This window comes from Lacerta agilis, chromosome Z, assembly GCF_009819535.1.
Source record: "Lacerta agilis isolate rLacAgi1 chromosome Z, rLacAgi1.pri, whole genome shotgun sequence".
NCBI lineage: Eukaryota > Metazoa > Chordata > Lepidosauria > Squamata > Lacertidae > Lacerta > Lacerta agilis.
Window position 1 is genome coordinate 7939639 of NC_046331.1, and position 16622 is coordinate 7956260.

Here is a 16622-nt window from a genome sequence, read left to right on the forward strand (position 1 = left end):
TAGCTTTTCTATGGCCACAGACTCACATCAGATTGCCACCTGCAGCCAAGCCCTGACCTATGAAAATTCTAGGAGAAGGGGAGCCGCCTTCCTTGAATTTCACCCGGTGCTCGGCAAACCATCTTCAAAACAAGGATCACAACCATTTTTCGGAGCAGATGACTGGATGGCAAGGGAAGCTACTGTTGCCTCTAGTGCGGGGCCTTCATTTTCTGATAAAAGATAACAACCCCCAGAGTTTTACTTACCCAGCCGAGACAATGTGCACGCACTATCATGAAAGGAAATTAAAAAGTTGATAGCCAGTCTCTCGGGGTGGGGGGTGGGGTGGAGATGGAATATGAGCTACTAGGCGGAGGGTGGGGGTAAGATGAGCTAATATTTCTCAAGGAGCCCTGCAAAGCCTCTTGTGTGAGGAAATGGCTCACATTTGTATAGGCAGAACCATCCTCACCTGCCAATTGCACAGGCAGCTGTCCTATCGCCCCCTCCCCATCAGCTTTCTCATAATATGTCAGCCTGAGAGAGATAAGGATCCTCCAGCAACACTTCCGCTTGGATATGTGCTTGAAATCAGCATAGCTCATAAGGCAGCCTGGGATCAAATACATTTTCACAGGCATTGCTTGCACACACACACACACAGAGAGAGAGAGAGAGAGAGAGAGAGAGAGAGAGAGAGAGAGAGAACTAAAGCAACTGCTTTTAATTTCCAAAAAACTCTTTGAAGCCTCTGTCTACATGCGAAATGAACAGAGGTATCAAAGTAGTCCTCTACTTTGTGACTGGGAGAGGAAAGGGGTGGGGGTGGGGGGTAGAATACATTTCAAGGATGCAAGAATGGTGGACCTTCGAACTTCCAGAGCCCTGGAGCGATGGCTGTAGCTCTGGTTAGACCATTTGCTTCGCATTCAGAAGGTTGCAGGTTCAAGCACACTGGCATCTCCAGGTAGGGCTAGGAGAGACTCTGCCTGAAACGCTGGGGAGCTGCCCCTGGTCAGCGTTGGCAATATTGAACTAGATGGGCCAATGGTCTCCGAGTACAAGGCAGCTTCCTATGTCCTTAAGGGAAAGGCTGCAGAAAGGAAGGGTGGAGCATCTGCTTTGCAAATAGAACAGGCACATCCCACTCCCAACAGAATGCGATCTACTCCCACTATTTAAAAAAAAACCCTGTTACAGGTGGGTAGCCGTGTTGGTCTGCCATAGTCAAAACAAAATAGAAAATTCTTTCCAGTAGCACCTTGGAGACCAACTGAGTTTGTTCTTGGTATGAGCTTTCGTGTGCATGCACACTTCTTCAGATACGAAGAAGTGTGCATGCACACGAAAGCTCATACCAAGAACAAACTCAGTTGGTCTCTAAGGTGCTACTGGAAAAAAAGCCCTGGCAGTGATCTACCCATTGGATTGACCAAAGTTGAGCTTTTTTGGGGGGGGGGGAATTGATCAGAGTTGTTGAGCTTTCTTGGGGGAGCCTTCACCAAAGTTGTAGAGCTTTTTGGGGGGGAGGAAGATCCAAAGTTGTTGAGCTTCTTTTGGGGAGGAAGACCCAAAGTTGTTGTTGTTGTTGTGGAGGAAGACCCAAAGTTGTTGTTGTTGTTGTTGTTGTTTAGGGTGATCAATCAGGATCATGCAATCGGCCAGGATCGGCCAGGGATGTCTCGCGATCAACCAGCGTATCGTGACCGATCGGTTGGACATGCCTGACATAGAAGACCCCAAGTTCAGCCCCTGGAATTGCCAGGTAGGCCTTGGACTATCCCCTATCTGAAACCCTGCATAGCTGCTTCCTGTCAGTGTCAACAGTACTGAGTTAGGTGGACCAGTGGCCTGACTCAGTGTAGGGCAGATTCCTATATTTATGGGGAAGGATGATAGCCACACGCAGTCGGTGTAGAAAATAATAATTCCCACCAATCCCAGGGAGCCCCATGGTCAACAATGCTTAAGAGTCCAACATCATACATCAGTAAGGATGCAATTTCCCCATCTCTGGAATAACAATATAAAAATCCTTACACTTCTAAATAAGACAAGGGTATGGCCATGCATGAAACTTAAAAGCCTGCTCCAATGTATGTTGCTCACTCTAGTCCCATAAAGCTGGGGGGTGTGGGAGAGAGTTACTGTGAAACAGGGATGGGGTATCTGGCCCTCTGGACGCAGGTGAACAGCAGCTTCCATCAACCCCAGCCAGGATAGTCAGGGAAGATGTGAGTTGTTGTTCAGCAACATCTGGAGCACCAACATCTGGAGAGCCCCATTGTGAGCTGTACCCACACTTTTCTGTCCACAGAATATGAATCTGAGCACACACACACACACACACACACACACACACACACACTACCCTGCCACTTGCCTGTCTTCTTATGTGTAAGCAGTCCGAGGGGGGAACTGTCAGCTCCCTCTTCCTTCATCTCAGGCTGCACACCCACAGCATTTTATTCTGGAGTAAATGGCAATAGAGTACTTGTTTTTCCCCCATGTGTACACCCACTATCTAAATCTATCTATCTTGTTGCAAATCAATTCTGCATTACCCCACAGTGTGTCTATTAGAAAACAGATACATGTGGTCCTGGCAATGGAGGGGGGAGGGTGTTGTACCTACACCTGCCCATGACATTGTGGGTGAGTGTAGACCGAGACTGCAATCATCATTTCTTTCCTCTTCATTCACCTGGGGGAACTCGCAGGTAGGAAAAGGCACGGGTAACCTAATCAAGGGCGGTTTTACCAAATGTGTCTTAAGCAACCTGTTTGGTGACTATAACCTCTGCTGGAGTCATTTTCTTTCAGTAATTTCTTGCAAATGTCTTGCATGGTCACTGTTCCCAATGCCCCATTGAGGTCTAAATCCCTCTCTTACATAGTGAAGACTGGTCCATGAAGGCAAATGGGTCACCATCCCCACCTTTCCCAGTGCAGGGGATAGTCGTGGCTGTCACCATCCTCTCCTTGGTTCCCTGTAGAACTTGGCAGGGAGGAAGAATGGGGGCAAAACTAGGAGTTGCCTTTGCCTGTCATTGGTGCCACCTACTGCTGGGCTGCTTGCCTCCCTACCAGTCCCAGAGTGCTCTGGCCATGACTGTTGTAATGCACCCCTCACAGGGCAGGGACACCTGGAAGTTTATGAGCCTAGGCGGTCACCTGTTCCCCAAAGCCCACTGTTTAAACAGCAGCATAAACTTGGAGAGGGCAATAGAAATGATCATCTGCTGGCAGAGCACACAAGTGGTCTTCCCTCCCCAGGGGTACAGAGGAGTAGGTTGACTCCCACATATCTTCAGTTTACCCAAAGACTCAGCTTGCTCCCATGAAGGCTACCCTTCCTCCTCCCTGCTCCTCAAGGTGAAGAGCTGATCTTGCCAATCCAACCACAACTTTCTCCCCAAAGGAAGGGAAGCTTTGTAGAGTTCACCGAACCTCCTTTCTGCTAACTCCCCAAAGTGCTGAAGAGGATAATTAAGGAGACAAAAAGGCCAGAGTACGTTTTAATCTAAACCAGGAAATCAATTAACAAGACACCAGTTCCAAAAAAAAGGGGGGGAAGCAAGTGTTGGATCGCAGCCTTCCCAAGGGAAGAGTGCAGCTTGATCAACACCAGCAAGAGAAGAAAGAGGAGAAGTGGCAGGAAGATATGTTCATTTCATTTTTCCTATGGCCATAGCAAGGCAAAAACAAAAAACCTGTTTGAAGTCAGCTGACAGTGGTCAACCAGCTTTTCGGCATCAATCTGTCAGGGGGAAGCTTTCTGCTATAGAATTCTCGTTTTTCATGCAATTAAAGCAGTGGGGAGCATGGGTTTATCTAGGATTTTTGTTGGGGGCAGGCATTTTGTGGGGCAGGCAGAACCTCAGTTTGCTGTGTCTTTTTGATTTTTATTGATGGGGGCAGCTGCCCCCCCGGCTATGTCCATGGTGGGAGGACCCTTTTCTTTTTTTCCCCTATGAAAGGGCCCCTGACCAGGGGCCCTCAGCCAATAGTGGATGAATCCACAGCTGGTGGTGGGCAGTGCTGGAGTCATATCTGAGTATGCTTGACAGCAGGGTTAAGTGTCATGACGCCTGAATCTAGCAGTGATCTGGACACAGTCCAAAGATGCAGAGGTAGCAGACGGGTCAGGTCCAGGGCTCAGAGCCAGCTGCGGAAGATAGGGAGAAAATTGTGCCAAAGGATACTAGACAGCTGGAGAACCTTCCCATGGTCTGTGGGGCTAAAGCCCTAGACCCTCATGGGCACCAAATGCCTCCCACTGCAAATCACTGGTCTGGCAGTGCAGGGAGCACAATAGGAATAAAAGAGGAGTTCCTGTCTTTGGGCCACAAGGTTGGACCTATAAGGCTCTGAAGTTCTCTTAATGGGGTGCAGCCTGGAGGAGGAAGTCTAGAGACAGAAGGCCTCAGTCTGCTCCCAGCCTTACCCAGAGCAAATTGCTCACTTCAAGATGGCTGTGGTTCAGCAGCCTTTGACTAGCCTTGCCTCCAGTGTTGCAGTTTTTTTCCCCATGGGATTCGACCTCAGACCAGAACATGACAGTGGGGAACTTCATGCCCAGAGACTGATTTCAGCCCCTCTGTCGGGACCTTGGAACAATCCCAAACTACACACTCCTCACCAGCCCTGCTTTGCACCATTTCCAAGTGCTTTCTGTCTGTCTGGAATATGTCGTTGAACTCTGCCGTATCTTGAAGAGCAAAAAAGAGGACAGTCCAAGCTGCTGCCAGCCCGAGCAGGGGAAAGAGGCACACGGGTGCAGGTGTGTGGGGTGGCCACTGCGCCCATGCACCTTTCCCCCCAGGTTGGGCTGGCAGCGGCTGTGGCATGCAGAGCAGCCTATGCCCAAGCTAATAAAAGTAGTAGTAATAGTAGTAGTAATAGTAATCTCCCCCAAACCCAGACATTTCCTTTAAAATTTTAAAATCCCCCAGATGGGCATGTTGGCCCCCCAAAAGAGAGCATGTCCCTGATTTCCCGGACATATGGCAACCCTAGTTGATGCCTGTTGGTTGCCACAATGCTAATTCAGCTCTTGTGGTGGGGCAGCAATCCAAGCCTGGAGTAAATAGCAGTTGTGTGTTGGTGACATGGGTTCCAGGGTAGTCCCAGACAGACAAGGAGGAAGAGGAAGAAACAGACATGGGGGTGAAAGGCTGGCACTCATGGATGTTGATGTCCTCCCCTTGCTGCGTTAGATGTCAGAGAGGGAGAAGCAGAGTGTCATGAACTGGCAAGACAAGGGGAAGGAGGAAGAGCATTCTGGGGACAGCTGTAGCTGCGACTGGTACACACCACGGCAAGCTGGGGATGGAGAAGTTGGGGGCATAGAAAGTACCCATGGGGCAACAGAAGGGATGGGGAACCAGAGCCAGTGGGGCCCCCGTCTCCATGAACACAGTGGGCTCTGAGGCGCAGGGAGCAACAGGAGGTATGCTCTAGGTGGCTGAGGCAGGCAAGGGCCCACAGCCCAACTCCCTAGCTGGCCAGGTGGGGCTTGTTGGCTCAGGGTGGTGGTGTGCGATTCCTCAGCTGGAGTAGGCTCAGAACAGGTGAGGGTCACATCTCATCAAGCCCAGATGCTCGAAACAGGAATGAGGTACTGTGTCTGCACAACTTCCCATGTTAATAGGCCATGGCCTGGGTGCCCAAGAGCTCCACAGGACCATGTATTTCAGAACTGAACTCCAGGTTCCCTGCCCCTGGACTGGCTGCAGACGCAGGACCTGACCTGACTGTTGGGACTTTTGATTTGGGTTTGCTGTATTGAACCTTGACTATTGTTTCCTGACTGCTGGAGTGCCAGACTACTTGCTAGCATTTGCCTTTGGGACTATATACACCAATGGCATTGGTCACTAAGTACACCGGGAGCTACCATCAGGGAGGATCTGGACCAGCCAGGGGGAGGGGATGAACAGGTGGTGGGGCTGGAGGCAGAGAGGCAGACATAAGTTTGGTTGCCAAGGATCAGGCACTGCTTTATAAGTGGGAGCATTAGCTCCATCTACCCAGGGCACAAGTGTGCATGCACAACAGACTTGTAGGGCGAGAGAGTCCAGCAAGTGAGCTCACTGCATCTTGTCTTTAAAAGCTTGGTAGGAAGGGTATGCCAACTGTTGGGACAACTTCATAACTTCCATTTGGTTATGAACATCTTGCCTTGCTCATACCTTGGGATCTTAGCTTCTGGCCTTTTGCTCAGGACTGAATCTATACTATTAGCAGTAAAGATTACTTAAGAAGTAACAGTCTCTGTCATGTTTTGGGACGGGAGGCTGACAGCCCTATTATCAACAATGAATTGCTGCCACTAACTGTTAATTGAATCAGTTTAATTAAACTCCATGGCAGTCGGCTACCAGAAATATCACCAGGTGGGGTTGGGCCAGGGGACAATTTCACAAACACGGCTTGTCAAAATCCAGTCTGAAGCCTGGTTTGCAGAACAGCCAGGATCAAATCCCCGAGGCTCATGCTGTGGCCTTGAGCATATTCTTAACTTTACCTAACAGAGTTATTGTGAGGATGAAAACCACAATTTTAAGAAAGCAGCAACCATCTTGTACTGAAAACAATGGAGAAAAAAAGCAAGTTGCTGTTAATTGCAGGTACAGGGGGATCCTGCCTCAGCGTGTATCACTTATAATTCAAATATCATTTTCAGAGTGCATTTATCAATTCCATCTCATCTACTATAATACCTGGAAAGGAAAGGAGGGGAGGAAGGAAGGAAGGAAGGAAGGAAGGAAGGAAGGAAGGAAGGATGATCCTCTAACTGGTTTCCCTCTCCATTCTTCCCAATTGGTTCATGGCTTGCACAGCAGCCTCTGGCACATGGCTGAGAGCCTCAGGCATTTGTGCTCTTTTCTGCCTTCAGCCAAGAGTCCTTTTGCTCTCAAGACCCTTAGGTTCGTGCCTCCAGCCAAGTCATAGACTTACATATGTGTGGAGTGGGAGGTAGAGGAGTAGAATTGTAGAGCTACAATTCCCAGGTTATTATTTTTTGTGGGGGGCGGGGTAGGAATCATTGTCAACATTTGTGGATTTGGTTCTTTCATTAAGTGTCCCTCCTCCCCCTACAACCAAAGGGTTGAAGCAAAGCCAATCCTACCCCGTGAAATTAATGAACATGACTAGCCTAGGTCCATTCATGTCAATGGGTTGACTTGGAGTTATATGCAATCCTAAATTTCCTTTTAAACTTAAGACAGGCTGGCATTTAAAGCCTTGCTTCAAATTATGGGGATGTTGAATTGGGAATGAGATCTGCAACGGGCTTTGTATGAGCAGTTTATTTGGCCTTGCTGTTGTTATTCCATAAAATGGGACCTGCCTCCTAGTGGAAGAGGATGCCTGCATTCCAGTCTTTAGATCAGGGGTTGGTAACCTCAGGCCCAGGGGCTCAATGTGGCCCTCCAGGCCTCCCTTATCTGACCCTTGGAACTCTCCCCACACCACACCCCTTCCTTGGCCACATTCTTTTCCCAGACCACTCACATCACCGCCTTCTTTTTCCTTGAGTGTTCTTCCAAGCCTGGAACGTGGACTTTGAACTGTAATAATGACTCTTACTTGCTTGTATCTTAGAGGTGTGCACATGTATAGAAACTAGCCTACTGCACAAGGATAACAACTCCGGTTGCTTTTGCATCCATTTTCCCTTGCATCTGGCCCCACCCACCACTGGTGCATGGCCCCTGGAAGACGGCCCAGAGGAAAACACGGCCCTAAGGTGGGAAACGATTCACCACCCCAAGTTGGCAGCAGTAGCAAAGTGAGAACGGCAACAAAAGGCTGATCCTTCAGGCAGATCTTGCTACTGTTTTGCTTATAGAACACAGGGTGTTGTTGTTTTTTTAAAGTTGAGTTGCAGGATATTTATTCCTTTGTGCCTTGTCCCACACGGACAGCAGTTGCCAAAAAGCAGTGCAAGAATCCAACTCGCTGTAATTCAGATGCACTTTCTTCTATCTTAAGGTAAACAAGCATGGAATGCGGCTGCGCAGGAGGGCAGTCAGCTGTGAATAGCCTGCGGCCTCCTCAAACCCGAGCTTTGCCAACGGGAAGAGGCTGCTACTCCTAAGGGAAGACATCACAGACTGGCGGGGCCTCCGCCTCCACTGTCACCCCAGAGCATCACCATTTGGTGTGTGAAAATGCTTTTTGCCAATGACATTTGCAGAGCAGCAGTCTGGTCTCCCACCAGCCTCAGATTCACTCTGATATATTTAAGTTTTGGGAAATGGTGGTAGGAAAACCAGCAGATAGGAACCACCCATTGGCAAACTGGAACCTGTACTACTTAGTCTGCAAAGCATCATGACAGAGGCAGACCACAGGGACCAGTTTAGCTCAATATTATTCACATGCCAGGATAGGTAGGGAATCAATTCAGCCTGAGGGCCACATTCCCTTTCTGGGCAGGCTTCTGAGGGCCACAAATGTTACTTTTTTTTTTAACTACAGCAGGCTAGTTTCTATACACAACCCTCCCAATCCTTCATCCAGGGAAGCAAGAGGCATTATCAGAGTTCAAGGACAGATTCCAGGCATGCAAAGGACACTCAAGTAGCGTTGGTTGTGGGTGTGGCGTGGGAAGAATGGGTGTGGCTGAGGTGGTGGTGATTGCTCAAAGGGCCAGAAAGGTCGGGGGGGCACATTCAGCCTTCAGGCCTGAGCTTACCCACCCCTGCTGCAAAGCTTTCTATTACTAGGTTTTCCCCTTCATTGCCAGCAACCACATAGTGCCAGAGTATAAAATCTCCCTAAATTCAGTTACTTCCACTTAAGTAGCACCAATACCCCCACTGAAACTTAAGCAGCTCATTCCAGCTGTCCAAGGTGCATATGGATGAGTAGCCTTTAATGAGGCTATTTTTATATATATTTTTAAAAAATAAATAAATCCCGTATGATCCACGCATTATAGCCAAGACAAGAATTATACAAATGGCAGAAATAGAGAATCCTATATGGGTAATAGGGAGGTTCGGGTAAACAGAAGGAAGGCAAACAAACCACCTGGGAAAATGTGCATCAGGTGCAGCTTTTGGGAACATAGAAATATGCCTCATATTTAGCAAGACTGTTGATACATCCAGTTTAGTACTGTCTACGCTGACTGGCAGCAGGGTTTCAGGCACGGGTCTGTCCCAGTCCTACTTGCAGATACCAGGGACTGGACTTGGTACCTTCTGCATGCAAAACAGATGCTGCGCCACTGAGCTACAGTCCATGCCAGTTGTTACATGTAGATTATGATGCACTGAGTTATGGTTTGGAGAAGGCAATGAATGGAGAAGGTAAATAACAGTCAACAAAAGCTTTATGCCCTTTTCAGAGGCACAGAAAAAGTAAACATTTTGTTAACGGTTTGGGGCTTTGCCTGTCTCTCTCTTATAAGGACGCATACGTGTGCACACCCACCCGCAACTCTCTCCACTTTCTAATTTAGACTTGGAATCCCACTTGCAGGAGGTGGTGTCTGACAAGCCTCTTCAGCCTCAGATTTAGAGGATAGCCAGGAGGAGTGACTTGCCTTTCAGGATTCTTGTTGGGAACGCAATACAAAAACGTGACGCACCTAAGAAATGTTCAAATGCCAATTGTTATTGCCTGCTTTTTGAGCCGATTATAAACATGTGGTATAGCTGCACAGTGAACCCTGCTCTGAGGATGATATTGCTCCTGGATTAATTAAACTAGAATAAAAGTGTGCACAGTAGGGAGCGCAAGGGAAAGTACTGCAAAAATTGAGTAAAGACTAAAGAAGCCAAAGGGGAGGGGTGAGTTTAATGCACTTTTTATTGATTTCATTGAAAACAGAACAAGGAAATGACAGGAGCCCAAAGGTGGGAACCTTTGAAACTCAAAAAAATAAACAAAACAAAACAAAACAAAACAAAAACATTTAACAGAAAGGAAAAGGGGGGGGAGACCACCCAGCAATATGAACGGTTTTAGAAGAGATGCACCCCTCCCCCCTCCAAAAAAGAAAAATTAACCCCACAAAAAAACAAAAACAAAACAGTCCCCAAAACTGGTACTGCACTAATTACAGTATTTAAGAGATAAATGGGGGGGGGGGAATGATCTGCTTTACCACCGCACAAAAGGTGGTGACAGATTTTATTCCCACTACAATACTAACAAAAGGTCTTGTGGGTTTTGTCGTCCCTGCATTTTATACTAAGATCACTTTGTTCTTTTCTTTTCCCCCCTCTTTTTATTATACAATTGAAAAAATCATTTTACGTAGTAGTAGTGAGAAAAAAATCACACCAAAATCAGCACCGTTGAGTTGCTCGGGTGAGTTGCTTTTCTGTTCAGCTCCCCCCCAGTATGGTACAAGAGAAATCAGTTCAATCCAACTGTCAACGTCACAATGTGTAGCTTTACATGGGGAGTCATGGAGAAGAAATAAATGAACTTGGGGGGAAACAGCGATGGCATAGATAGACCTTCTTTGCCACCATGTTCTCAGGGGTGCCCAGATTGAGCATTTGCTTCAGGAAATGCCTGGAAGAGGGTCTCTCTGTAAGTGCCAGTTTCTCCGTATTGAAAAACAAACAAACAAAAATCCTCAATTCATTTTCCAGAGTTAGTGTTATATAAGACATATTCCTTCCAAGCTCCCATTGCATGATAGGGGTGTATGCACTGAAACACTGGGGGGGGGGGGAGAGAAAACTCTGTAATGGAGAAGCCCTGTGAGGCTTGGACAAATAATTAAGAGGTTGTGACGGAGAACAGCAAATACGCTGGCTTAGGTCAGACAGGCACCTTGTTCGAAAGAAGTTCCATTTCAATCCTCGGACGATGAGCGAGAAAGGAAGGTCTGCCTGCAAAGGTAAGCTGGCCCCGGTGCTTGTACCAAGGAGGTGGGTTTGGCTTCAAGAAATCATAATCATCATCACATTTCATCAAGTATTCAGAGTTTTACTACAACTGGAGAGATGCAACATCAGCAGTTCATTCAAAATTTTGTCCTTTCAGGTGGGGGAATCAGGGTGGTGGGCGGAAGACCTCTTCCTTGGCTCGGAGAACAGGGATCACATTAAGAGAGGCCTCTAACGGGTCTCTCAGCACGGAAGGATGAGAACAGCTGCCCCTGGCCAGCTACTTCCTGGTCTGCTGCGGGTGCAAGAAGAAAGCGGTGCGGACCTGCGCCATCTGTGATGAGCACAAGGTGCCTGGCTCCTTCCTCCAGTAACACTCAATAGCAGTGCCTCAATGCTTGACTGCCGAAGGGCTGTGGGGTGGGGTGGTATTTTGTGTTGTTGTTTGTTTTTTACGGGAGGGGGGGGGGAAGTCTCCTTTCTTGAAAATATATAAAAAAAGAAATATCTTACAATCTGTGGTGGTGTTTCTTTTTTCTTTCTATGTGTGTAGAAAGCCCTCAAAATGAGGTTGTTGCCACTGCTATTGTAGAGCTCGTGTCAGGGAGCCTGTTCTCCAATGCCTCCTGGGATGAGGAAGTGCTGGCCTGCCTCTGAGCCAGAATGGCGCTGGAGTACCTGCACTTAGGAGAGCTGCACAGGCAACTGAAGAACTTGCCCTTGACTTGCCAGAACCTTTCGCCATAGTCAAACCTGAGAGAGAGAGAGAGAGAGAGAGAGAGAGAGAGAGAGAGAGAGACAGAGTTGTACTTCTGGGCAAATATACACAGGAGGAAGTCGCACAGTTGTTTCCACCACCACCGTCACTACACCCAAAAACAGCACAGTTGGCTCCCCCACCAACAGACTGAGGCCCCCACTCCCTTCTAAGCAGTCTCCCAAGGGCTACATGTAGGAAGTGGGTGGGGCCAAAAGCCAAAGTGGGGGTGAATGCCTGAAGAAGGGTTTAGTAGTTCAGCTTGGGTGGAAACACTAGACCTTGGTATAGACTTTAACCCCTGGGGGAAAATTTGGAAAAGTTATATGAAGTTCGCTGCATGTTAATTCTTCGAAGGAGAACTACATGAAAATGATTTACAGGTGGCATTTAGCTCCGAGTAGACTTGTTAAGATGTATAAGACTTAATCAGATAAGTGCTGGAGATTACAAGGAGGTTGAGGGAACATTTTTTCACATGTGGTGGACTTGTAAAAGGGTACTGGGAAATGATCCATAATGAATTGAAAAACATGTTTAAAAATACCTTCCCCCAAAAAGCCAGAGTCCTTTTTGTTGGGGATAATTCAGATGGAATTTCCCAGGTGTCAAAAAAGGTTACAGTCATACCTCTGGTTACGTCCGCTGTGGGTTGCGTTTTTGCGGGATGCGAATGCAGCAAACCCGGAAGTGTTTACTTCCGGGTTTCGCCGCGCTCGCACGTGCAGCAGTGCTCTGCACATTCTGTGCAGTTCGCACATGCGCAGAAGCGCGATATCGCTGCTCGGGGTGCGGACTTTTCGGGGTGCGAATGACACCCTAGAACGGATTGTGTCCACAACCTGAGGTACCACTGTATTTATGTATGCCACTACTGTGGCCCGTGTTTTGCTGGCCCCAAAATGGAAAATGAGCGAAATTCCAACTAAAGAAGAATGGCAACTTAAGCTGATGGAATATGCACAGCTTGAAGACTACACCAGACAGTGTAGGCCAGGCATGGCCAAACTTGGCCCTCCAGCTGTTTTGGGAATACAATTCCCATCATCCCTGACTACTGGTCCTGTTAGCTAGGGATGATGGGAGTTGTAGTCCCAAAACAGCTGGAGGGCCAAGTTTGGCCATGCCTGGTGTAGACAATAATCAGCTGGGTGGACCAATGTTCTGAATCAGTAATTAGGCAGCTTTGTCTGTTCCTATAATACTGACTTTTAAAAGAAAAACTTTCCAAGTTGGGTTCCAATATAAACAAGGAATACAGTGATTTAAAAAAGGGAAGTGCAAAATACATTTAAAAAATGAAACAGAATCTTAAGAGCCAGCAGAAAGCTAGGAATGCTTAATCAAGTTCAGTTCAAGCTTATTAATGATCTCCACACCTTCAAAATTCACCCCCCCCCACTAAGCCCGTAGCCCCACCACAAAAAAAAAAGGTTGCCAGCAATTGAACAAGCGACCATCTGCATTTACTGAGTCATGGCCCCTTATAATGCGAACATTGGCCCATCAACCTCAGTACTGTCTACACTGACTGGCGGCATCTCCTTAAGGTTTCAGATTGGGAGCCTCTCCCAGTCCTACCTGGAGATACCAGGGGTTTGAACCTCGGACCAGTGTTAGAAACTGGGATAGGAAAGCTAGGAGCCATGTGGGAACTAGGTTGTGGGCACCAAAACAAAATGTCTAGGCACTTTCTTCTTCTTCTTCCACATTACCAGACCAGATGATTCGCCTGGCAGTGCGGTGATGGCAAAGAAATTATTTTTTTAAAATTTTTTGATGCTGGGCAAATCAGTTGTTCTGCAGGGTAGCAGTAAAAAAGAAAAGAAAAAAGACACGTCATTTGCTGCTGTGCTGCCAGGTGAATCAGGTGTTTTGTGGGGTAGTCCAGCAGCAAAAAGGCGTGCATCTTTTGCTGCAGCCAGGCAAGTAGTGATGCTAGGTGCCATGGGTGGTACCCAGACATCTCCATTCAGTCACAAAAGGCCAGTTGCTGGTCACAAAGTGCAAATGGCACCCAGCTAATTTCGAACGGTGCCTGTGACCTTCTGAATGCATAGCCAATCGTCTGCTACTGTGGCGCAATGGGTTCCCATGAGCAGGAAGTTATGGACACCTCCTTATTTGGATTGATTGGTTTGCTTTTTAGTGTTATTTATCAGCATTTGTTTCATGGCTTCTGTGCGCATAAGCTGGGGCAAGGGGTGAGGGTGTGAACACACATGTGCAGATCTGAAGGAGGCCAACACATGCAGCGGAAAGCAGAGAGCAGGAGGAGCGCTTGAAAGCAGATCCAGAAAATCAAACAAGCAGCTACCACAGGAGTGGGCTGCAGCCCCTCAACCTAATTTCCAAAGCCCCTTGAAAGCCATCAGTGCAGAGTGCTGCCAAAAGAAACCTGTCCCTTAGAAATGGAGAAATGGTTTTTTTATGGGTGGGGGGTTGTATCTGAAGTTAGCATGAGCACACCAATTGAGAATGATAGGTTCCCCCACCCCACCCCAAGAGCAGCAATCCCCAGCTCTTTTAACAAATTACAGTTCCCAGGATTCTTAGGGAGAAGCCATGAGCTTTGATATAGCTCGGTCAATAGAGCACGAGACTCTTAATCTTGGGGTTGTGGGTTCAAGGGGGTTGGACTAATGACTCTTGTGGTTTTTCTTCCAACTCCGCAGTTCCATGATTCAATGAAATGCACACTGATTGTATGGTCTGAGTGTGACCTTGTTTTGTTGAATACAACCCAAAGAGAAGGAGCCTGCAGAACAGGGAGATGGAAATGGGTAGGCCACGGGTAGGCAAAATAAGGTCTGTGGGCCGGATCAGGGCCAATCACCTTCTAAATCCGGCCCACGGACGGTCCGGGAATCAGCGTGTTTTTACATGAGTAGAATGTGTCCTTTTTTTTAAAAAAAAAAATGCATCTCTGGGTTATTTGTGGGGCCTGCCTGGTGTTTTTACATGAGTAGAGTGTGTCCTTTTATTTAAAATGCATCTCTGGGTTATTTGTGGGGCCTGCCTGTTGTTTTTACATGAGTAGAATGTGTGCTTTTATTTAAAATGCATTTGTGGGGCATAAGAATTCGTTAATTGTTGTTTTTTTCCAAAATATAGTCTGGCCCCCCACAAGGTCTGGAGGACAGTGGACCGGCCCCCTGCTGAAAAAGTTTGCTGACCCCTGGGGTAGGCTCTGACCCAGATCTCTATTAGTTTCAGACTTCACCACTGCTAGCATGTGACCCATGGGCGTCCATGGAGATGGGGCAGGCGGTCAAGGGGGAGCAATTCCCCTCTCCTTGAACTGATGAACCATATAATCCCAATTCCCAGTACTTGTCTGCTTCCTTCCCCCAAAGAGTAAGTTTCTAGCACTTGGAGATTAGACATGATGTACAGGCACCATTCGTCTCAACTTCTGTGAGGCATTAACTGCTCATTCCTCTTTGCTCTCTTAATTTGAACACCCCCCCCCCAAAAAAGAGAGAGAATTCCCACAAATGCCCAAAATCTGATTCCCCACCACACAAATATTATCCCTGAAGGAATGGCTGTCCCTGACAGACCGAGGGCTGCCTCTACCCCCTGTGCTTAAGCAACCATTCTTCCTCCCTCCTCCTCCTCCTCCTCCTTTCCATTCCTGCCATTTCTTTCTCCTCCTCTTACACATACCCAATTTCTTCTCCCGCTTGGATATTCCTGGTACTGAAGAATGCAATTCTGGGGAAGCGCAGGTCCTGGTGGGACATGAACACTCGTACGGCGATCAGGTTGGGCTCGCAGAAATGGTTGATGAAGCGGCTGATGTTGCCGTAAAAGCGGGCATCTATGCAGTACACGTCTTTGTTCTGAGGAAGTTGGGGTGGGGACAGAGAGAACCTCTGATTACACTTGAGTTTTTGTTCCATGTAAAACCAGTCTCTGCTGGAGCTGGAGGAAATTATTTGAACAATTATCCTGCGCAAGTATTTCAGCCACTCACTTAGTCCCCATATGCACCGTGTACAGGTCCTTAAAGCAATTCTTATACCACTTTGAAAGTCATGGTTTCCACTGAAGAATTATGAGAACTGTTGTTTGTTAAGGGTGCAGAGTACTGCTAGAAGAACACCCCCCCCACACACACACATTCTTCCTCACCGAGCTACTGTTCCTAGAGTTGGGTTACAGGATCAAATATGTCTCAATTTCCATTCTCCCCCCCCCCCGCCCCGAATACTTTTCATTCAATAGAGATCGAGGTCCCATTTGCACTATACATTAAAAGCATATTTATACCACTTCACCCAAAGAATCCTGAGAACCATAGTTTGTTAAGGCTGCAGAATACTGCTAGGAGAACTCCCTATTCCCATCACAGAGGTACAATCCCCAGAGTACCCTGTGAGGAGGGGGGGGGGAATGCATTTGCACTATGTTGACCCCCTCTTCCTCTACAGTTCCCAGAATTCCTTGGGAAGAAGGATTGACTGTTAAAACACTTTGGGAATTGTAGCTCTGTGAGTGGGAGTACGTGTCTCTAGCAGCTCTCAGCATCCTTAACACCTTCAGTTCACCGGATTCTTTGGTGGAAGCCAGGACTGTTTAAAAGTGGTGTCACACTGCTTTAAATGCATAGTGTACATATGGCCTTGAGAACAAGCAAAACAACTGAATTAAAAGTTATTAAGAGGCAGCATCCAACTAATGCCCCATGGTGGAAGTGGGTCTGCATGAGGCATTTGCCTTTCAGGGTTGTACCCAACTAAGTTCTACTCAGAGTAGGCCCACTGAGATTACTGGATCCAAGTTAAGTAGTGTCTGTTATTCTTCAGTGAGGCTACTCTGAACATGACTAGCGTTGGATACAATCCTTGGTAACTAATCTTTGTTCCCTTCCTCACCCCCCCCCCAATCACCTTTGGGCAAAGAGTCGTGCTCAGCAGAGGCTGTTTATGAACTGGTGGCCCAGAGGAAGACGTCCCAGTTTCCCGCCCATCAACTGTCCCCTGAGTCTCTCAGCCCTCTCCCCTTCCCAACTCCAC

General features: G+C 47.6%; 1 protein-coding gene across 3 annotated transcripts in view; it reads right to left on the bottom strand.

Annotated features, from left to right (window-relative positions):
- Nucleotides 1–11311: 11311 nt before the first annotated feature.
- Nucleotides 11312–16622, bottom strand: part of EHMT1 (euchromatic histone lysine methyltransferase 1) — a 70852-nt gene continuing 65541 nt past the window's right edge. For all 3 annotated transcript variants that reach the window (XM_033138128.1, XM_033138126.1, XM_033138125.1), the window contains 2 exons: nt 15271–15446; nt 11312–11597 (listed from right to left, as the gene is read on the bottom strand). In XM_033138128.1, coding sequence (XP_032994019.1) covers nt 11405–11597; nt 15271–15446 — 369 coding nt within the window. In that variant the 3' untranslated portion in view covers nt 11312–11404. The remainder of the gene's footprint in view (nt 11598–15270; nt 15447–16622) is intronic.